Here is a 17,266-nt window from a genome sequence, read left to right as displayed (position 1 = left end):
AGCCTGGGCAAAAACCAACAGACCAAGAAGCAAATTGAAAATATGAAACTAATACATTTGAATGGGGTTGGAGATGCACAGTGGAAGGAAGGAATGTGCAAAGCTGTGATACTGAGAAAGACCTAGAGGTGATAAGACACCAAATAGATTCTATTTTTGATCATCCAGAAAAGTACTAGGCACCAGATAGACATGACTTAGCAATGTGATATGACTGCAGAGAGACAATCCCGTTCTGAGCTGCACATGCAAAGGCATCAAGTCAATGGAGCATTTCTATATGGCTGTGATGCACCTGCATCTAGAATACAATCCCTGATTCTGGGCACCACATTTCCCACAAAGAGACTGACAAATCAGGATGTTCAAAGAACAGCAACAAAGTGATCATGTGCCTGGAGGAAGTGAGTGAGGGAAGACTGAAAAAAATTGCTGAATATATGTCTATGACATGCTAACTATGTTTAAAAAACTATTGAGGCTTCACAGTGAGGCACTCAAATTAGGAAATGCCAGAATTAAGCTTTCCTGTGCAACCTTATTTTGGCTCATGTGTGTATGTATTTTTGCACAGTCTTTATCTGCATGATTGCATATTCTATTTTCCACAGGTCCTGCCTCATTCAGTGACCAGGATGGATGATAAAGAAACATAACTGAACTTTTTTCCCCAACCATCAAAGATCCTTTGGGGGATTTGGGTTTGAGTTTTGGATGGTTGGGTTCATTTCCTGTTTTATATTAAACTATTTGCCCTCAGCCCAGGTCTTAATGTGGGGTCACAGAGTGTTTTGTTTCACTATCTGGGCGTACCCTAAGACAGTGAGCTACTGGTAGAAAATATATACAAAGAGCTAGCAAATTCCAGCACTTAAAGCAACAGTAAAGCCACTTGATGCTATTCCTGGCATTATGCCCCATAAACTAACTAGCTAAGACTCAAAAACCCTGTTGTTCAGACTCCCAATAGTTGGCTGGCTCTGGCTGATGATATGGCAACATAGAGAAATGACAGCCTTGTACAGGAGCCGTGGACAGAAAATTCCTGAACAGGTCATATCAGAGGGGTGGCTGTTTGATAAACTTGCTTCTAGAATTTCTGGAGTGTCCTTCTGAAGCTGTGAAAACACCATATACACAGACACACGTCTTACAGCGCTAAGGACCTAAAAGCGAGTCCTCAGCTCTCTCTCTTCTTCTCCTCCTGCTGTGACTTCTTCCAACTGTTGAACCCAAACTAGAATTGTCATCCCCAGTGAAATCCCCCTCTCCTAATGCAGGTTCTCTCCATCTCCTCAGCACAATCTCTATCTCAGGCCTCGTCTATAGGGGTTGCCTCAATTTCAGATACTGATGACCCACCTTTGGTGTAGCTGCACCAGTGCAAACCCCTAGAGTAAGAAGGTAAGGTGCAATATTTGATCTGATGGAGCTTGAAATGGGTACGCTCCACTGGTGTAAATTGCAGCTTTTCTTGTCTACACTTTGGTTTTACACTGGTGCAGCTGCAACAATAGCTGGAATGGGGCAAACCGCAATAGAGTCAAGGCCTAAGAGAGCAAACACTCTGGTAAAACTTGACAGGGAGAGAGTTCCCCACCACCCCCTTCATTCAGCCTATCTGCCAAGATTGTTGCTATTCCCTCCTGCTTTTTGGCCTTTCTTACTGAGACATCAGCCCCATCTGCTGCTTTTGCCGATACCAGATTCCAGCCATGTACGACATTTGCCTTTTTGGCCAATGCCAGGGCCTGAACCTGGGACTTGAAAAGATAAAAGCACGTGTATTGACAGCTAGAGCTAGGGTGGCCAGATGTCCCGATTTTATAGGGACAGTCCTGAGTTTTGGTCTTTTTCTTATATAGACTCTATTACTCCCCACACCCTGTCCCGATTTTTCACATTTGCTATCTGGTCACCCTAGCTAGAGCTAATGATCAGGCTCAGTAATTGCAGCTGTAACAGCTACATTCTCTGTGGCTCAGCCATAAGAGGAGATGGTTAAGAGACATCGACTAAGATACACTGACTTGTTGCATCTGAAGAAATGGTTTTTTACCCACGAAAGCTTGTGCCCAAATAAATCTGTTAGTCTTTAAGGTGCCACCGGACTCCTTGTTGTTTTTACTGACTAGTGGATTACCTATGAACAGTGCAGGAAAGTTTTGCATGATATTAGTGATTTGTGTGTTTAGAAACAGTCCAGGCAGTCAAAAGGTTTCAATGTCATCCTCTGTGATTTATCTCCTCATTTAGATGTTCCAGTCCCAGTATCTCCTATAGGACACACTAAAACCAAACAAAAGTGGCACTGTCTTTTCTACCTAGTGCTCTGTCAAGGAATGGAGTACACTGACCAGCTAAGGCCCTTTCACAGAGGTCACCAAGAAGCAGCTGGAACAACTTTCAGGTGGCAGGAGCATTGCTTTTATCCCGGATGGGGGCTATGGCAACGCTAGCCCAGAAGATGGCATCCAGGAGCCATGCACAGCATTGGAGCAAAGGTCGGGTGGAGGAACGATCGCAGGAATAGGTGGCTGGCTGCCTTTAAGGTGGATTTATTTGTCTGCCAGATGTGAAGTCTGTAACCAGCCCCTTTAAAGAGCAGGTAAAGCAGCAAGTGGGTAGGGAGAGAACTGGCTTCTCCACCCCTCGCTTTGGTCTTTCATCATAACTCCGGGCCAGGCAGGCAGATTTTGCAATGTGTGCGCTCCCGTCAGGAGGCTCCAGGAGCAGTTCACACAGGGAGCAAGTGCCAAGTGTCTAGGGCCTGAGCCAAGGAAGCAGAGACCCAGGGTGCAAGGGGCTGGGAGCAGGGCTTCCTCCCCGGGGACTATGGAGCTGAGATCCCCTGGCAGCAGGACAGGTCTCTCCACTGGGCTCTTTCTCCTGCTTTGTGCTTTCCTGCCTCCTGAGACACCTGGGAAAGAAGGTAAGGATAGTGCCTGGCCTCCCCCATCCCCCGAGAGCCGGGCTGGGCTCTGCCTCCAGCAACAGGAACCCCTACAGCTTGGCTGAGAGAGGGGTGGGAACGGAAGGTTTCTTGGGAGACCTGGGGAGGTGGGGGGTGGGAAGGAGAGACTCCTCGGAAGAGGGAGGGAGGGAGTTGTAAAATTAAGACAGGGAATTATGTGTGTGGAGGGGTGTGGGGAGACTGACAGGTGCAGTTTGCTCAGGAAACTAACGTCTGACTCCTTACTTTTCTTTGTGATCTGTAAACTATTTTCACACTCCAGGTGCTTGGGGAAGCAGTCATGATGCTGCACCTTCAGGGAACTGCACCTTCCCTCTCCCCTAGTCAGTTTTAAGCACAACACTTTAAAGCATTTGTAGGTCCAGAAAGGATTTTTCTCCTTTTGCATTTAACACGAGCTCTGGGGTTACAAGTTCAAACACAAACCAAATGAATAAATCCCCTCCCCCTTTCCCTGAGGAATCTCTCTGGGGACTGGGGGGAGTTAACACTTTCAGCAATAACATTTTTTGTTTGATTTGTAGCTTTTGTGGAGATTTCTGCATTAGAAAACCCATCCGTACTGGTCTCCCCTTCCACTTCCTTGTGGCAGGGCGAGGAACCTGTATGGGGGTTCATCTACTCTGCACAGCTTATCTACCCTGCCCTGTGCCTTCCCTTTGATCCCTGTCTTCACCCCTCCCATTTCTCTTTCCTTTCCACCTCTTGGCCTGCCTCTGCTCCACTTCCCTTTCCTGCTTAGCTCCTTCTCCCTCCAGTCCCACCTAGCTCCTTTTGCTGGATGTAGTGATAGATACTCCTAGACAGTGTGGTCCTTGTGAGGGATTCAGAACCTGCGTAGAACAGGGTGTGGCGGGGATGATTCTCTACCTTTCTGAGAGGTTAAAGTGAACTTGTGGAACTGGCTGACCCTCCTTTACACTACCTGTCTCTGTCACTTTTCTCTGCACATTTGTATGAGGGGCTTCAGTGTTCTCCTCTCCTACTGGAGTTGCTCTTCCCCTAGCACTCACTCAGCTAGAAGAGCTGTCCACCTCTTTGCGGATTAGGGTATGGGCCTCTCTCTGGCCCTGCTCTGGGCTTTATACTGGATGTGGTTCTCAGACACACTTTAAATAGGGTTCCGGATAAATAAGTTTCTAGACAGGTTTGGCTGTATCTGTCGCTGAGAGGGCCAGATTGGATTAGAACCTAAATTGGGCTCCAAGTGAACTCCAGGAACTGGCTTGTCTGTTGGAAGAATAGTTGGTGATAACATTTTGGGGACTGGATAACTTGTTCAAATACATCTGCCTTGCCCCCTTCAGTAACAGTTCACCTGCCTCAGACTGTTTTGGTTTGGTTGTGGCTGTGATCCCTTCCTCAAGTCCAGACCCTAGAACATGTGTAGACATGCCCTGAGATACTTTGAGCTGGGGTGTAATTTGCAGCTTGAGGAAACATACCCCTGCTGCTTCTGATCAAACTAGAGCTCTAAAAATAGAATGAGGCCACAGCAGCAGGAGGGGCTAGCCTCCCCCAGTATGTGCCCGTCCAAGGCACCAGGCATGGACTCAGCTGCGGCTACAGTATATGCCTAGAGTCTCTGCTGGATAGGTACTTGGGTCAGTTAGCCCCTGATGCCAGCCACGGCAGCTACTTTTTTTTTTTTTTTTTTTAGCACAGTAGTTCAATCAGAGCCAGTGCAGGTATGTCTCCTGGCACTGGGGATCGTGCTCCCAGCCCAAAGGGTAGACATACCCTAACAGGACTCATCTCCACTGCTCATATCCCCTGACTCTGTTTGGGTCCCAGTGTGGATGGGGCCTTTATTTCTTTTGGAGAGATTCTCTCCCTCACTATATGCCACATAACAGTGAGACTTCCACATGTTAGGGGATGGGCAGCCAAGCTCTCTGCCCCACCAGTGTGCCCTCTGTCCCCTAGTATCTTAAATTTGCAGGTCTGTGGCTCAACACTACCTTCCCTCCACCTCCATGCAGCATCCAAATTGTGAGCCTTGTGGGTGGAGACCTGCTTTGCTGGTGCACTGTCCATGGGGGCAGGCAGTGCATGTATGTGTTCCCACCACAACTCACAGCAACTATCCTGTACTACCAGATGGCACTCCAAGGCAGCATGAGCTTCCACACAGCTGGGTCCTGTCCTTGCCTAGAAAGCTCTTAAATCTCTCTTGCTCACTACAGTATTTTTCTCCTCACCCTACCCTTATAAAAACTGTCTCTTCCCCATCACTTTATCCTGCCCCTTACTTGTGTGGGGTAAATATTGTGTCCTCTAGGAAGTGACTGGAGTGAAGAGCACCTCGTGCAGATAGGATTTGGGACTTCCAGTACTGTGGAAGTGTTATCGCCGCAAAAGTCCCAGAGGGAATAGAGTGGAGAGGGGAAGAAGAAGGGAGGGGTACAGGTATTCATGGCCCTATCTCTGATTCTGGGCCATGCCCTGCTTCCTCATTCCACGCGTCTCTTACACGCTTTCTCCTGGACTTTACACTCTGCTGGCTGTAGAATCATAGAATCAGAGAATATCAGGGTTGGAAGGAACTTCAGGAGGTATCTAGTCCAATCCCCTGCTCAAAGCAGGACCAACCCCAACTAAATCATCCCAGCCAGGGCTCTGTCAAGCTGTGAAAGCCAGGGCTGTGTCAAGCCAGGCCTTAAAAACCTCTAAGGATGCAGATTCCACCACCTCCATAGGTAACATATTCCAGTGCTACACCACCCTTCTAGTGAAAAAGTTTTTCCTAATATCCAACCTAGACCTCCCCGACTGCAACTTGAGACCATGGCTCCTTGTTCTATCTTTGTTCTGTAACTGTCAGGCAACACTGATCTAGTCAGGGGCAGCAAAAGAGAGATTCCGGCTCTTTAAATGGCACTTTATCACCCCCAGTTCTTATCCAGTCCAATTGGATATGGCCCTCAGAGTGAAGCTAGTGGAAATTGACAGGGCATCTTCAGGGATTTTTCTCTGTGCTGCAAAAGTGTAATTCTCAGGCCAGGTTTATACTAGGAGCGCTTTGCTGGTATAGCTGACCTGGAATAGTGAGGATGCAGCTTATACCAGCAAAACTATTCTTTGCTGGTATAGTTTATTCCTGGGCACAACCCACACCCCAAGACAAACCAGTAGACTTAGCAGGATTCAGGTTTTATTTTTTGATCATTTAGATGGGTAATAGCAATGTTTATTTTTAAGCAGTTTTTCAATGCTTATCAATTTAAATTTTCACAGTAGTAGAAAATTATTGGGGGGGGGGATCAGACAATAATAATTTAATGACCATAGATGTTGAGATGCAAAAAGTTAAAGCTTTATAATTGCTAAAACACAAATTGTCAACATCACATAGCAAAATATAAAAAGTAAATATCCTTAAATCAAACTCTAGTAAGTTCTCAAGCAGCATTTTTTTACTTTGCCTAACTGAACATTTTGATTATCAATGGAAATATTTTTCCTCAGTTTGTGTGAATTGTGACTAACATTGACCAATAAAAATCTAATCCTTCCAAGCCTAAAAACAAGCAAGACATGGAAGAGTGCAGTTCTGCTGGTATAACTGTATCTACACCAGGGGCTTATGTCAGCACAGCTCTGTTGATCAGGGAACACTCCTCTTCCTACCTTGGCGAACAGAGCCAGCAAAGTTTTATAGTGTAGGCCTGGCCTCAGGATTGCCAACTACAAAAGCATTCAACAATCATGAGCCAAGCCTCAAAAAATCATGAGACTGGCTTCTAGATCCCAAGACTTTAGGGTGCACTCAGATCACATTTTCATTTTTTTCACAGCAGCCATGAGAGATGGAAACTAAACTGAAAGCAGGATTCTCACTTAATCACATGCTTTCCAGGAGTCAAGAGACTAAGAAAAACACCAAACAGCTTGAGACTCATGAGAAAACCATGAGAAGTGGCAATACTGCATTCTGCAGCCCTTGCACACTTGCTGAGTTAACTACTGCATGAAGCAGTTGAGGCAGTGCATTTGGAGAGGAAAGGGATGAAAGGTGGTGCTCATAGGATGCAAAAGTCAAAGGAGAGAAGATAAGTTGAACACTGTGGGTATGAGGGATGGGAGATGGAAGGTTAGTGAGGGAGATATTGGGATATGGGGGGAAGTGAATGCTGAGACAAAGCTTGTAAATTTCTTTCTTATTCCCATCCCTGAACATGGAGGAGATCTTTGAGTTAAAGATCTCCCCATAGAAATACAGAGGGAGAGGAGAGAAACTGAGTCGTTGTGGACAGTCGATACTAAAACACAGCTGACAGAAACACTCCCACTGGAGACTCAAATTAGGGCTGATACTGTCCTGTATTTGTCCTGGAAATTAATTAGTTAATGTTAGTACAGCCCTTTGCACCTTCAAAGCACTGATAAAGTTTTCACTGTTATAGGTTTCAGAGTAGCAGCCGTGTTAGTCTGTATCCGCAAAAAGAACAGGAGTACTTGTGGCACCTTAGAGACTAACAAATTTATTCGAGCATAAGCTTCCAATGAAGTGGGCTGTAGCCCACGAAAGCTTATGCTCAAATAAATTTGTTAGTCTCTAAGGTGCCACAAGTACTCCTGTTCTTTTCACTGTTATAGTTTGCCATAAAGAAAGAAAGCTCTATAATTTCAGTAGGGAAAAGAAAACCAGAGTAAAGACTGCAGGAGAGGGAGAGAGAATCATAGAATCTCAGGGTTGGAAGGGACCTCAGGAGGTCATCTAGTCCAACCCCCTGCTCAAAGCAGGACCAAACCCAACTAAATCATCCCAGCCAGGGCTTTGTCAAGCCTGACCTTAAAAACCTCTAAGGAAGGAGATTCCACCACCTCCCTAGGTAACCCATTCCAGTTCTTCACCACCCTACTAGTGAAAAAGTTTTTCCTAATGTCCAACCTAAACGTCCCCCTCTGCAACTTGAGACCATTACTCCTTGTTCTGTCATCTGCTACCACTGAGAACAGTCTAGATCCATCCTCTTTGGAACCCCCTTTCAGGTAGTTGAAAGCAGCTATCAAATCCCCCCTCATTCTTCTCTTCTGCAGGCTAAACAATCCCAGTTCCCTCAGCCTCTCCTCATAAGTCATGTGATCCAGCCCCCTAATCATTTTTGTTGCCCTCCGCTGGACTCTCTCCAATTTATCCACATCCTTCTTGTAGTGTGGGGCCCAAAACTGGACACAGTACTCCAAATGAGGCCTCACCAGTGCTGAGTAGAGGGGAATGATCACATCCCTCGATCTGCTGGAAATGCCCCTACTTATACAACCCAAAATGCCATTAGCCTTCTTGGCAACAAGGGCACACTGTTGACTCATATTCAGCTTTTCGTCCACCGTAACCCCTAGGTCCTTTTCTGCAGAACTGCTGCCCAGCCATTCGGTCCCTAGTCTGTAGCAGTGCATGGGATTCTTCCGTCCTAAATGCAGGACTCTGCACTTGTCCTTGTTGAACCTCATCATATTTCTTTTGGCCCAATCCTCTAATTTGTCTAGGTCCCTCTGTATCCTATCCCTACCCTCCAGCATATCAACCACTCCTCCCAGTTTAGTGTCATCTGCAAACTTGCTAAGGGTGCAGTCCACACCATCCTCCAGATCGTTAATGAAGATATTGAACAAAACCGGCCCCAGCACCGACCCTTGGGGCACTCTGCTTGATCCCGGCTGCCAACTAGACATGGAACCATTGATCACTACCCATTGAGCCCGACCATCTAGCCAGTTTTCTATCCACCTTACCGTCCATTCATCCAGCCCAGACTTCTTTAACTTGCTGGCAAGAATACTGTGGGAGACTGTATCAAAAGCTTTGCTAAAGTTCAGAAATAGCACATCCACTGCTTTCCCCTCATCCACAGAGCCGGTTATCTCATCATAGAAGGCAATTAGGTTAGTCAGGCATGACTTGCCCTTGGTGAATCCATGCTGATTGTTCCTGATCACTTTCCCCTCCTTTAAGTGGTTCAAAATTGATTCCTTCGGGACCTGTTCCATGATTTTTCCAGGGACTGAGGTGAGACTGACTGGCCTGTAGTTCCCTGGATCTTCCTTCTTCCCTTTTTTAAAGATGGGCACTACATTAGCTTTTTTCCAGTCATCCAGGACCTCCCCCGATCGCCTTCCTTCTCCACAGAGAGCTGGTCACCTCCTCCCCATACCTAGGGTGACCAGATCACCCAGGTCAAATATCGGGACATGGGGGGGGGGGACAGGGACAGAGGGGGAAAAAATGGCGGCAGAGCAAAAAAAAAAAAAAATCCCCCACCCCCGATTCCTCCTCCCTCCACAAGCGCTGGAGGGAGGCCCGGGAGACTCAGGGGAGTGCGGGGCTGGGGTGAGTGTGACTCTGGCCTGGCCCCAAGCAGGCAGGACTCAGGCGCGTGGAGTGAGAGTAGGGGGCGGCCTGCAGGGCCAGGCGGCGGTTGTTCTCCCCACCTGGGCAGCGGGACTTGGGAGCAGCCGCTGCTGCAGCTCCCACTGCCGCGGGGGGAGGAAGCGGCCGCTGGCCAAGCTTGGCGGCTGCGGCTCTAGCACCCATTAACCCCCCGAGCCCGGGCCTGCTGCGGGGACCCAGCGCGCACCCAGTCCCTGGCCAGTCGCATCTGGGCTGGCTGCCCAGCTGGTGCAATCCCGCGGGCGGCCCCGGAGTGGGGGCAGCAGGCCCCAGCCCCTCCATCCCGCTTGGGTCCCGCAGGAGAACGAATGGGGCTGGGCTGCCGATGCCTCCGCTGCGGGATTGCACCAGCCGGGCAGCCAGCCCAGACACGACTGGCCAGGGGCTGGGCGCAGCGTGCGCCCTGCTGGGTCCCTGCAGCAGGCCCGGGCTCGGGGGGTTCTGGCCCGGGCGCCAAAGCCGCAGCCGCTGAGCGCCACGTGCTTGGCCGCTTCCTCCCCCCGCGGCAGTGGGAGCTGCAGCAGCGGCTGCTCCCGAGTCCTGCTGCCCAGGTGGGGAGAACAGCCGCCGCCTGGCCCCGCGGGCCGCCCCCCTACTCTCCCTTCAGGTACCGAGTCCTGCCTGCTTGGGTCCAGGCCAGACTCACACTCACCCCGGCCCCGCACTCCCCTGCGTCTCCTGGGCATGGCATGCTTGGCAAGAGGCGGGGATTTGGGGAGGGAGCCAATGGGGGAAGGAGGGGGCAGAGTCAGGGCGGGGGAGGGCGCGAGCCCTTCTGGGCTCCGGAGCCTTTGCTTGTTTGTCCAGTGTCCCGACCTAACATTGGTCGGGACGCGGGACAAACAAGCAAATATCAGGACAGTCCCGATAAAATCGGGACGTCTGGTCACCCTACCCATACCGTGCTGCAGAGTGCAGCTGTCTGGGAGCTGACCTTGTCTGTGAAGACAGAGGCAAAAAAAGCATTGAGTACACTAGCTTTCTCCACATCCTCTGTCACTAGGTTCCCTCCCTCATTCAGCAAGGGGCCCACACTTTCCTTGACTTTCTTCTTGTTGCTAACATACCTGAAGAAACCCTTCTTGTTACTCCTAACATCTCCGGCTAGCTGCAACTCCAAGTGTGATTTGGCCTTCCTAATTTCACTCCTGCATGCCTGAGCAATACTTTTATACTCCTCCCTGGTTATTTGTCCAATCTTCCACTTCTTGTAAGCTGTTTCTTTGTGTTTAAGACGAGCAAGGATTTCACTGTTGAGCCAAGCTGGTCGCCTGCCATATTTACTTTTCTTCCTACACATCGGGATGGTTTGTTCCTGCAACCTCAATAAGGATTCTTTAAAATACAGCCAGCTTTCCTCGACTCCTTTCCCCGTCATGTTATTCTCCCAGGGGACCTTGCCCATCAGTTCCCTGAGGGAGTCGAAGTCTGCTTTTCTGAAGTCCAGGGTGTCTGTTCTACTGCTCTCCTTTCTTCCTTGTGTCAGGATCCTGAACTCGACCATCTCATGGTCACTGCCTCCCAGGTTCCCATCCACTATTGCTTCCTCTACTATTTCTTCCCTGTTTGTGAGCAGCAGGTCAAGTAGAGCTCTGCCCCTAGTTGGTTCCTCCAGCACTTGCACCAGGAAATTGTCCCCTATACTTTCCAGAAACTTCCTGGATTGTCTGTGTACTGCTGTATTGCTCTCCCAGCAGATATCAGTGTTTGTCTCTGCAACCAGCTACATCTGGGCTGAATGCAAAATGACAGCTTCCCCTGCAGACAGGAAGACTCCTAGAAACTTAAATACAAAAACAATATAACAGTTAGATGGCTCCATATGTAGGGGAGATGATACATCCATAAATTAGCTGCTAAAGGCTCTTGTTTGCTGTGACTGATGCAGTGGAGGTTACACTCTTCATGTGGTCTCTTTACACTGTACCTTCCCATGACCCTCCTTCCTCTCCTTCCCCAGCCCTGGCTAGTTCCCTGAGGCAACACTAATTGATCTTTTGTGGTGGTAATTTGTTCAGTCACTTCAGCACTTATCTCTTTTCATCCCTCTGTCTGTGCTTCTTCTATTCTGAAGGGAGATTCTTGGAAAGGATTCCATTACCAGGCCAGTTTTGGGGCATTGCATTCCCATTTTAATTCATCCCAGCATCCGGTACCCATTTAGGGGGGTGGGGAAGCACTGAGAGGAAGCCTACTCTGCTAAGCTTCACGAAAGGCTGCTCTTCAGATTTTTGTTGCCTGAGTTTGTGGATTGGAAAGCATGTTGGGTAGCTGCAGTGTTACTGAGATCTATGCTATCCTTCATCTAGCTGTGCTGTTGCGTGGGTTGAGGGAAAAGTGTGGGTTTGGGGACAAAGGCAAAGATTCTTCATGCTCTTTTCCTGGCTGGAGAAGAAAGAACTGGGGAGAGATGATGTGGCTATGAATTGTGGGGCAGAACTGCAGACATTGCTGAATGACCTGGATACAGTCACAGTGAATAGAATGGGGAAAGTCAAAAGCAGTAGTGACCTAAGAAGCAATGACAGAATGGGAAGGTTCTCTATGCCTGTTCCATAAACCGTGGGAGTTGGGTTTCTCATCCTTTCCTTCTGGCTTGCAGTGAATCTCCTGGACACAAGCACTGCACAGAGTGAACTGGGCTGGCTTCCGGATCCTCCAGAAACAGGGGTGAGTACTATGCTGGGGAAGGAAGGGCAGAACTGCCATGGAGAGAAATCAAGGATTAATTCCAAAAAGGGACTCTTAGACCTTGGCTACGCTTGCGAGTTAGAGCACATTAAAGCGCCCTAGCTCACTACCCGTCCACACTGGCAAGGCACGTAGAGTGCTCTGACTCCGCAGCTGGAGCGCTCCTGATACTCCACCTCGGCGAGAGGAATAACGTTTGATGTGCCCTCACTGGAGCGCTGCAGTGCCAGTGTGAACAGGGTGTTGCATTAGTGCACTCTGATCAGCCTCCAGAAACATCCCATAATCCCCTTAAGTCAAGTGGCCACTCTTGTCATTGTTTTGAATCACTGCAGCAATGTGGATATGCCCTTTGAAAGCTTCATTTGACTGCTTATCTGCTCCGAGACAAAGCAACCATTAGTGTGGAATGCGAAATGCAGTGTGTGAAAGAGAGAGGTGGGGGAGAGAGGGGGTCTGCTGCTGTGTGAACTTACTAGACAGCATGCTGACATGGTCTCAGCCCCTCCAAAACCCACCCTCTCTGCCCCCACATACACACAACACACTCTCTGTCACACTCCACCCCACCCTCACCCCCCATTTGAAAAGCATGTTGCAGTCACTTGCATGCTGGGATAGCTGCCCATAATGCACCGCTCCCAATGCTACTGCAAGTGCCGCAAATGTGGGCATGCCAGCGTGCTTGAAGCTGTCAGTGTGGGCAGACTGCAGCACTTTCCCTACTGCGCTCTCCGAAGGCGAGTTTAACTGAAAGCGCTCTGCATCTGCAAGTGAAGCCATGCCCTTAGTCTTAGCCTTAGTCCTGCCTTGCAGCTCCCCATAGTATTTCAGTCCTGGCCTCCCCGCACAGCTCTGCCAATGCCCCTCAGTCCTGCCCTGCAGCCCCCCTGTTAGTCTCATGCCATGGATCCCATTACTAAGGAAATATAATAATGTTACTTTTTAGTGATTATTGGCAGTTGGTATTTAAATAAGAAATCTTTCAAATGGATTCATATGTTGAATCTAAATATAGGAGAAGGAAGTATAAAACTGATGTCCTATCTTGTCACCTGAGTTCCTCTGTCTCTTGTTGCAAGTACAGTGTGTGCTTCCCACCCCCATTGACATACCCATGACAGAACTACTTCCATTCCTAATGATTTTGAAGAATCTTGAACAATTTGAAAATAAGTGGGACTCTCTGTTCACTCCCTCTCAGGGCCTTACTGGTTGTAAACTGAATATATTGGATCATTAATTGACTGTGAACAATCAGTTGAGAGACTGCCCCATGGAGAAGCAGTATGGTCTAGTGCAGTGGTCTCCAACCTTTTTATGCCCAAGATCACTTTTTGAATCAAAGGGCAACCAAGGATCTACCCCCACCCCTTCCCTGAGGCCCCACCCCTTCCCCAAAGCTCCACCCCACTCACTTCATCCCCCCCCCCCCCCCCATTGCTCTCTCCCCGACCCTCACTCCCTTTCACCGGACTGGGGTATGGGGTTGGGGTTCGGGATGGGGTGCAGGCTCTGGGCTGGGGCTGAGGGTTTCACAGTGTGGGAGGGGGCTCTGGGCTGAGCCTGGGGCATGGCGTTGGGGTACAGGAGGGAGTGAGAGGTGCAAGCTCTAGGAGGGAGTTTGGGTGCAGAAGGAGGCTCCAGGCTGGGACAGTGTTGGGGTGCAGAAGGGGGTACAGGGTGCTGGCTCTGGGAGGGGGGTCAGGGCTGAGGCTTGGGGTGCAAGAGGAGGTTTGGGGTGCAGAAGGTGTTATGGGGTGATGGCTCTGGGAGGGGGCTCAGGGCTGGGGGTTGGGGTGCAGGAGGGGGCTTGGGATGCTGGCTCCAGGAGAGGGCTCAGGGCTGGGGCTTTGGGTGCAGCCTCCCGCCAGGCAGCATTTACCTCTGGCAGCTCCCAATAGGCAGCGGGAGCAGTGAGGCTAAGGCAGGGTACCTGCCTACCGCGGCCCCACACCACTCCTGGAAGGTGCCAACGCACACCTGCAGTCTCTGGGGGAGGGACAGAGGGCACGTAGCTCCATGAGCTGCCCCGTCTCTGCAAGCACTAATGGGAGCAGCATGCAGAGGGAGACCCCTGGCTGCAGAGCCATGCTGGCTGCTTCCAGGAGCAGCGTGGGACCAGGGTAGGCCTTAGCTGCAGCCATGCTGCACCGCTGGAGATCACGATCGACTGGGAGATCCTCTAGGATCAACCAGTCAATCATGACTGACCGGTTGGTGATCACTGGTCTAGTGGATAGAGCCTTAGACTGGAATTCAGGAGACTGGGGTTCTAGTTCTGCTTGTGTTACTGGCCTGCTGGGTGACCTTGGGCAAGTCACATTGCTCTGTGCCTCAGTTTCCCTATTTGTAAAATGGGAATAGGGATACTGGCCTCATTTTTAAAGTGCTTTGAGATCTATTATTATTACAAATCATAATATGACTCTTCTAGTTGCCAGCACTATAAACTCTGACCTGGCATTTACACATCTCACAGAGTGCTTGGTTTTCTTCTGCTCTTATCTGTTATGTACAAACAAAGCAAGCATGTTGTGATGGGTTGGATGTGCCAAGACTACTTCTGCTCCTGTTTCCCCTGCCAGCTCAGGACTCCAGCACCCTGTCTTGCTGAGCCAGACACTCCCGTCTGCTCCAACAAAGACCCAGGGCCTGAATTACCTGCCCCAAAGCTGCAGGTTTACCTGAAAACAGCTCACAGAAGTGTGCTTGTCTTTAGCACTCAGATGCCCAACTCCCAATGGGGTCTAAGCCCAAATAAATTCGTTTTACCCTGAATAAAACTTATGCAGGGTAAACTCATAGATTGTTCGCCCTCTATAACACTGATAGAGAGATATGCACAGCTGTTTGCTCCCCCAGGTATTAATACATACTCTGAGTTAATTAATAAGTAAAAAGTAATTTTATTAAATACAGAAAGTAGCATGTAAGCGGTTCCAAGTAGTAACAGACAGAACAAAGTAAGTCACCAAACAAAATAAAATAAAATGCACAAATCTATGTCTAATCAAACTGAATATAGATAATCTCACCCTCAGAGATGCTTCAGTAAGTTTTTTCCTCAGACTGGACACCTTCCAGGCCTGGGCACAGTTCTTTCCCCTGCTACAGCTCTCGTTCCAGCTCAGGTGGTAGCTAGGGGATTTTTCATGATGGCTCCACTCTCGCTTTGTTCTCTTCCCTTTATCTTTTGCATAAGGCGGGAATCCTTTGTCACTCTCTGGGTTCTCACCCCCTCCTTCTCAATGGAAAGACACCAGGTTAAAGATCACGGGTTTCAGAGTAGCAGCCATGTTAGTCTGTATCCGCAAAAAGAACAGGAGTACCTGTGGCACCTTAGAGACTAACAAATTTATTTCAGCATGTGAGCTGTAGCGCACGAAAGCTCATGCTGAAATAAATTTGTTAGTCTCTAAGGTGCCACAGGTACTCCTGTTCTTTTGCAGGTTAAAGATGGATTCCAGTTCAGGTGACATGATTACATGTCACTGCAAGACTTCATTACCCATTTGCCAGCACACACATATACAGGAAGACTTGCAGGTAAAACACAGCCATTGGCAGACAATGGTCCTAGTTAATGGGAGTCATCAAGATTCCAAACCACCATTAATCGTTCACACTTTACATAATTACAATAGGCCCTCAGAGTTATATTTCATATTTCTTGTTTCAGATACAAGAGTGGTACATTTATATAAATAGGATGATCACACTGAGTAGATTCTAAGCTTTGTAATGATACCTTACAAGAGACCTTTTGCATGAAGCATATTCCAGTTACATTATATTCACTTATTAATTTTTTATAAAACCATATAGAATGTCACACATGTACTGTCTGTAAAATGACTTTTGTTTTAGATCAAAACTAAATAAATAAGAGAACAAAAATAAAGACTCTGTGAAAAGACGGCATGGGTTTTTTGTCTTCTCCATAATGTCTGAACTGAACACAAAATAGCAGATGCCTTCAGCAGACTACCAGAAAGTTAAAGATGCACTATGCATAAAATGAAGTGCTGCATAGCCACATGCCATTACCACAGGAAGGGTGTCACTAGTTGGCACCAAGATAATATCTACTGTAAGTTGGGGAATCAGCCAGATATTAGCTCCCCAGAAGCAACAACAAGGAATCTGCATAGGTTAAGCCTGCAGAGCCAGCTTTGGTAATGACTATCCAAAGAGCAGCAACGAAAATAATGTCCCTTCTCTATGTTTCTCGGGAGCTGGGAATACAGTTCCAGGGCATGACAATTCCTATGCAATAACCCCACCCCCACCAGTGTGATCACAGTTATATCAGTATAAATGTGCTTGTATCAGTATAACTTATTCCATCTTAAGAAGCAGAATAAGCTAGCAGAACTGCATCCATACTAGGGCTTTTACCAGTATTACTATTTTGTTTAACCAAAATAGTTATGCCAGTAACACTTCTCAGTCTTTTCCCCTGCCTTGCCACCACCATGTGGCTTTGACTAATTATAGTATTCCCAGTTGGCTAATGGGGAGTACTGAATCCAAATGTTCCACTCCAGTAGATTGGTAGCAATATAAACCCCACTTTGGACTCCTGGACACTGAAGAGAAGGTATGCAGCCCCAGCTGTTGAAAGAAAAGCCTAGGATCAGGCAGCAGGGAGTGCGGAGTGCCAGTTTTGAGTAAGGGAATTTGGGAGATGGAGTAGTGTAGAGAGAACAAACTCTGTCTGTTAGTGGCAAAGTAATTTTTTGAGTAGGTTTTGCCAGGTGTCACAATGTTTGGTGTGGGGGGGGGGGGGAGTTTCCCAAAGCCCCAGCTGCTTGCATCAAGAGATTGCATAAATATCTCACCTTCCATTTAAAAAAAGTTTCTAGCCCTTGTGGTTGCAAAGAAATGCTGGAGAATGTGACCCGCTTGTACCCCAAAGGCTCAGAAATCAAAGGCAAAGAGAAGAGCCCATATATTTTGAAATCTCATTATATCTGGTGCCTGACTCATGATTCTTGAACAGACAGGGTTGGCAATAATAGATTCATCTGTACATATTGGGCAGCAAATATTCTTAGAGCACTGAGAGATCCAGGTTGCCAGATGCGTTTTATGGAGACTTTTACAGAACAGTCAACAAACACAAATTGTCTTTTTAGCCTGCCTGCTTGCAAAATGACCTGTACAGTACAGCAGAGAGTGATAGTGACTTAACTGCAATGTGC

At 48.2% G+C, this 17,266-nt stretch overlaps 1 protein-coding gene across 3 annotated transcripts in view; it reads left to right on the top strand.

The window, feature by feature from the left end:
• The first annotated feature begins 2,470 nt into the window (after positions 1 to 2,470).
• The window catches only part of EPHA1 (EPH receptor A1), a 74,078-nt gene continuing 59,282 nt past the window's right edge, over positions 2,471 to 17,266 (top strand). The window contains exons 1-2 of one of the 3 annotated variants that reach the window (XM_039495777.1): positions 2,471 to 2,608; positions 11,971 to 12,038. Coding sequence is in view for 2 of the 3 variants with exons in the window: in XM_039495767.1 (XP_039351701.1) it covers positions 2,836 to 2,932; positions 11,971 to 12,038 (165 nt within the window). In the remaining variant the exon portion in view is untranslated. Of the gene's footprint in view, positions 2,609 to 2,642; positions 2,933 to 11,970; positions 12,039 to 17,266 lie in introns of those variants that run through there. The other 2 variants (XM_039495767.1, XM_039495757.1) reach the window with 2 other exon arrangements.

The sequence above is a fragment of the Mauremys reevesii genome, linkage group 1, assembly GCF_016161935.1.
Source record: "Mauremys reevesii isolate NIE-2019 linkage group 1, ASM1616193v1, whole genome shotgun sequence".
In the NCBI taxonomy this organism is placed as follows: Eukaryota; Metazoa; Chordata; order Testudines; family Geoemydidae; genus Mauremys; species Mauremys reevesii.
The sequence above is the reverse complement of the archived record's forward strand: the minus strand, read 5'-3'. Positions and strand labels throughout refer to the sequence as shown.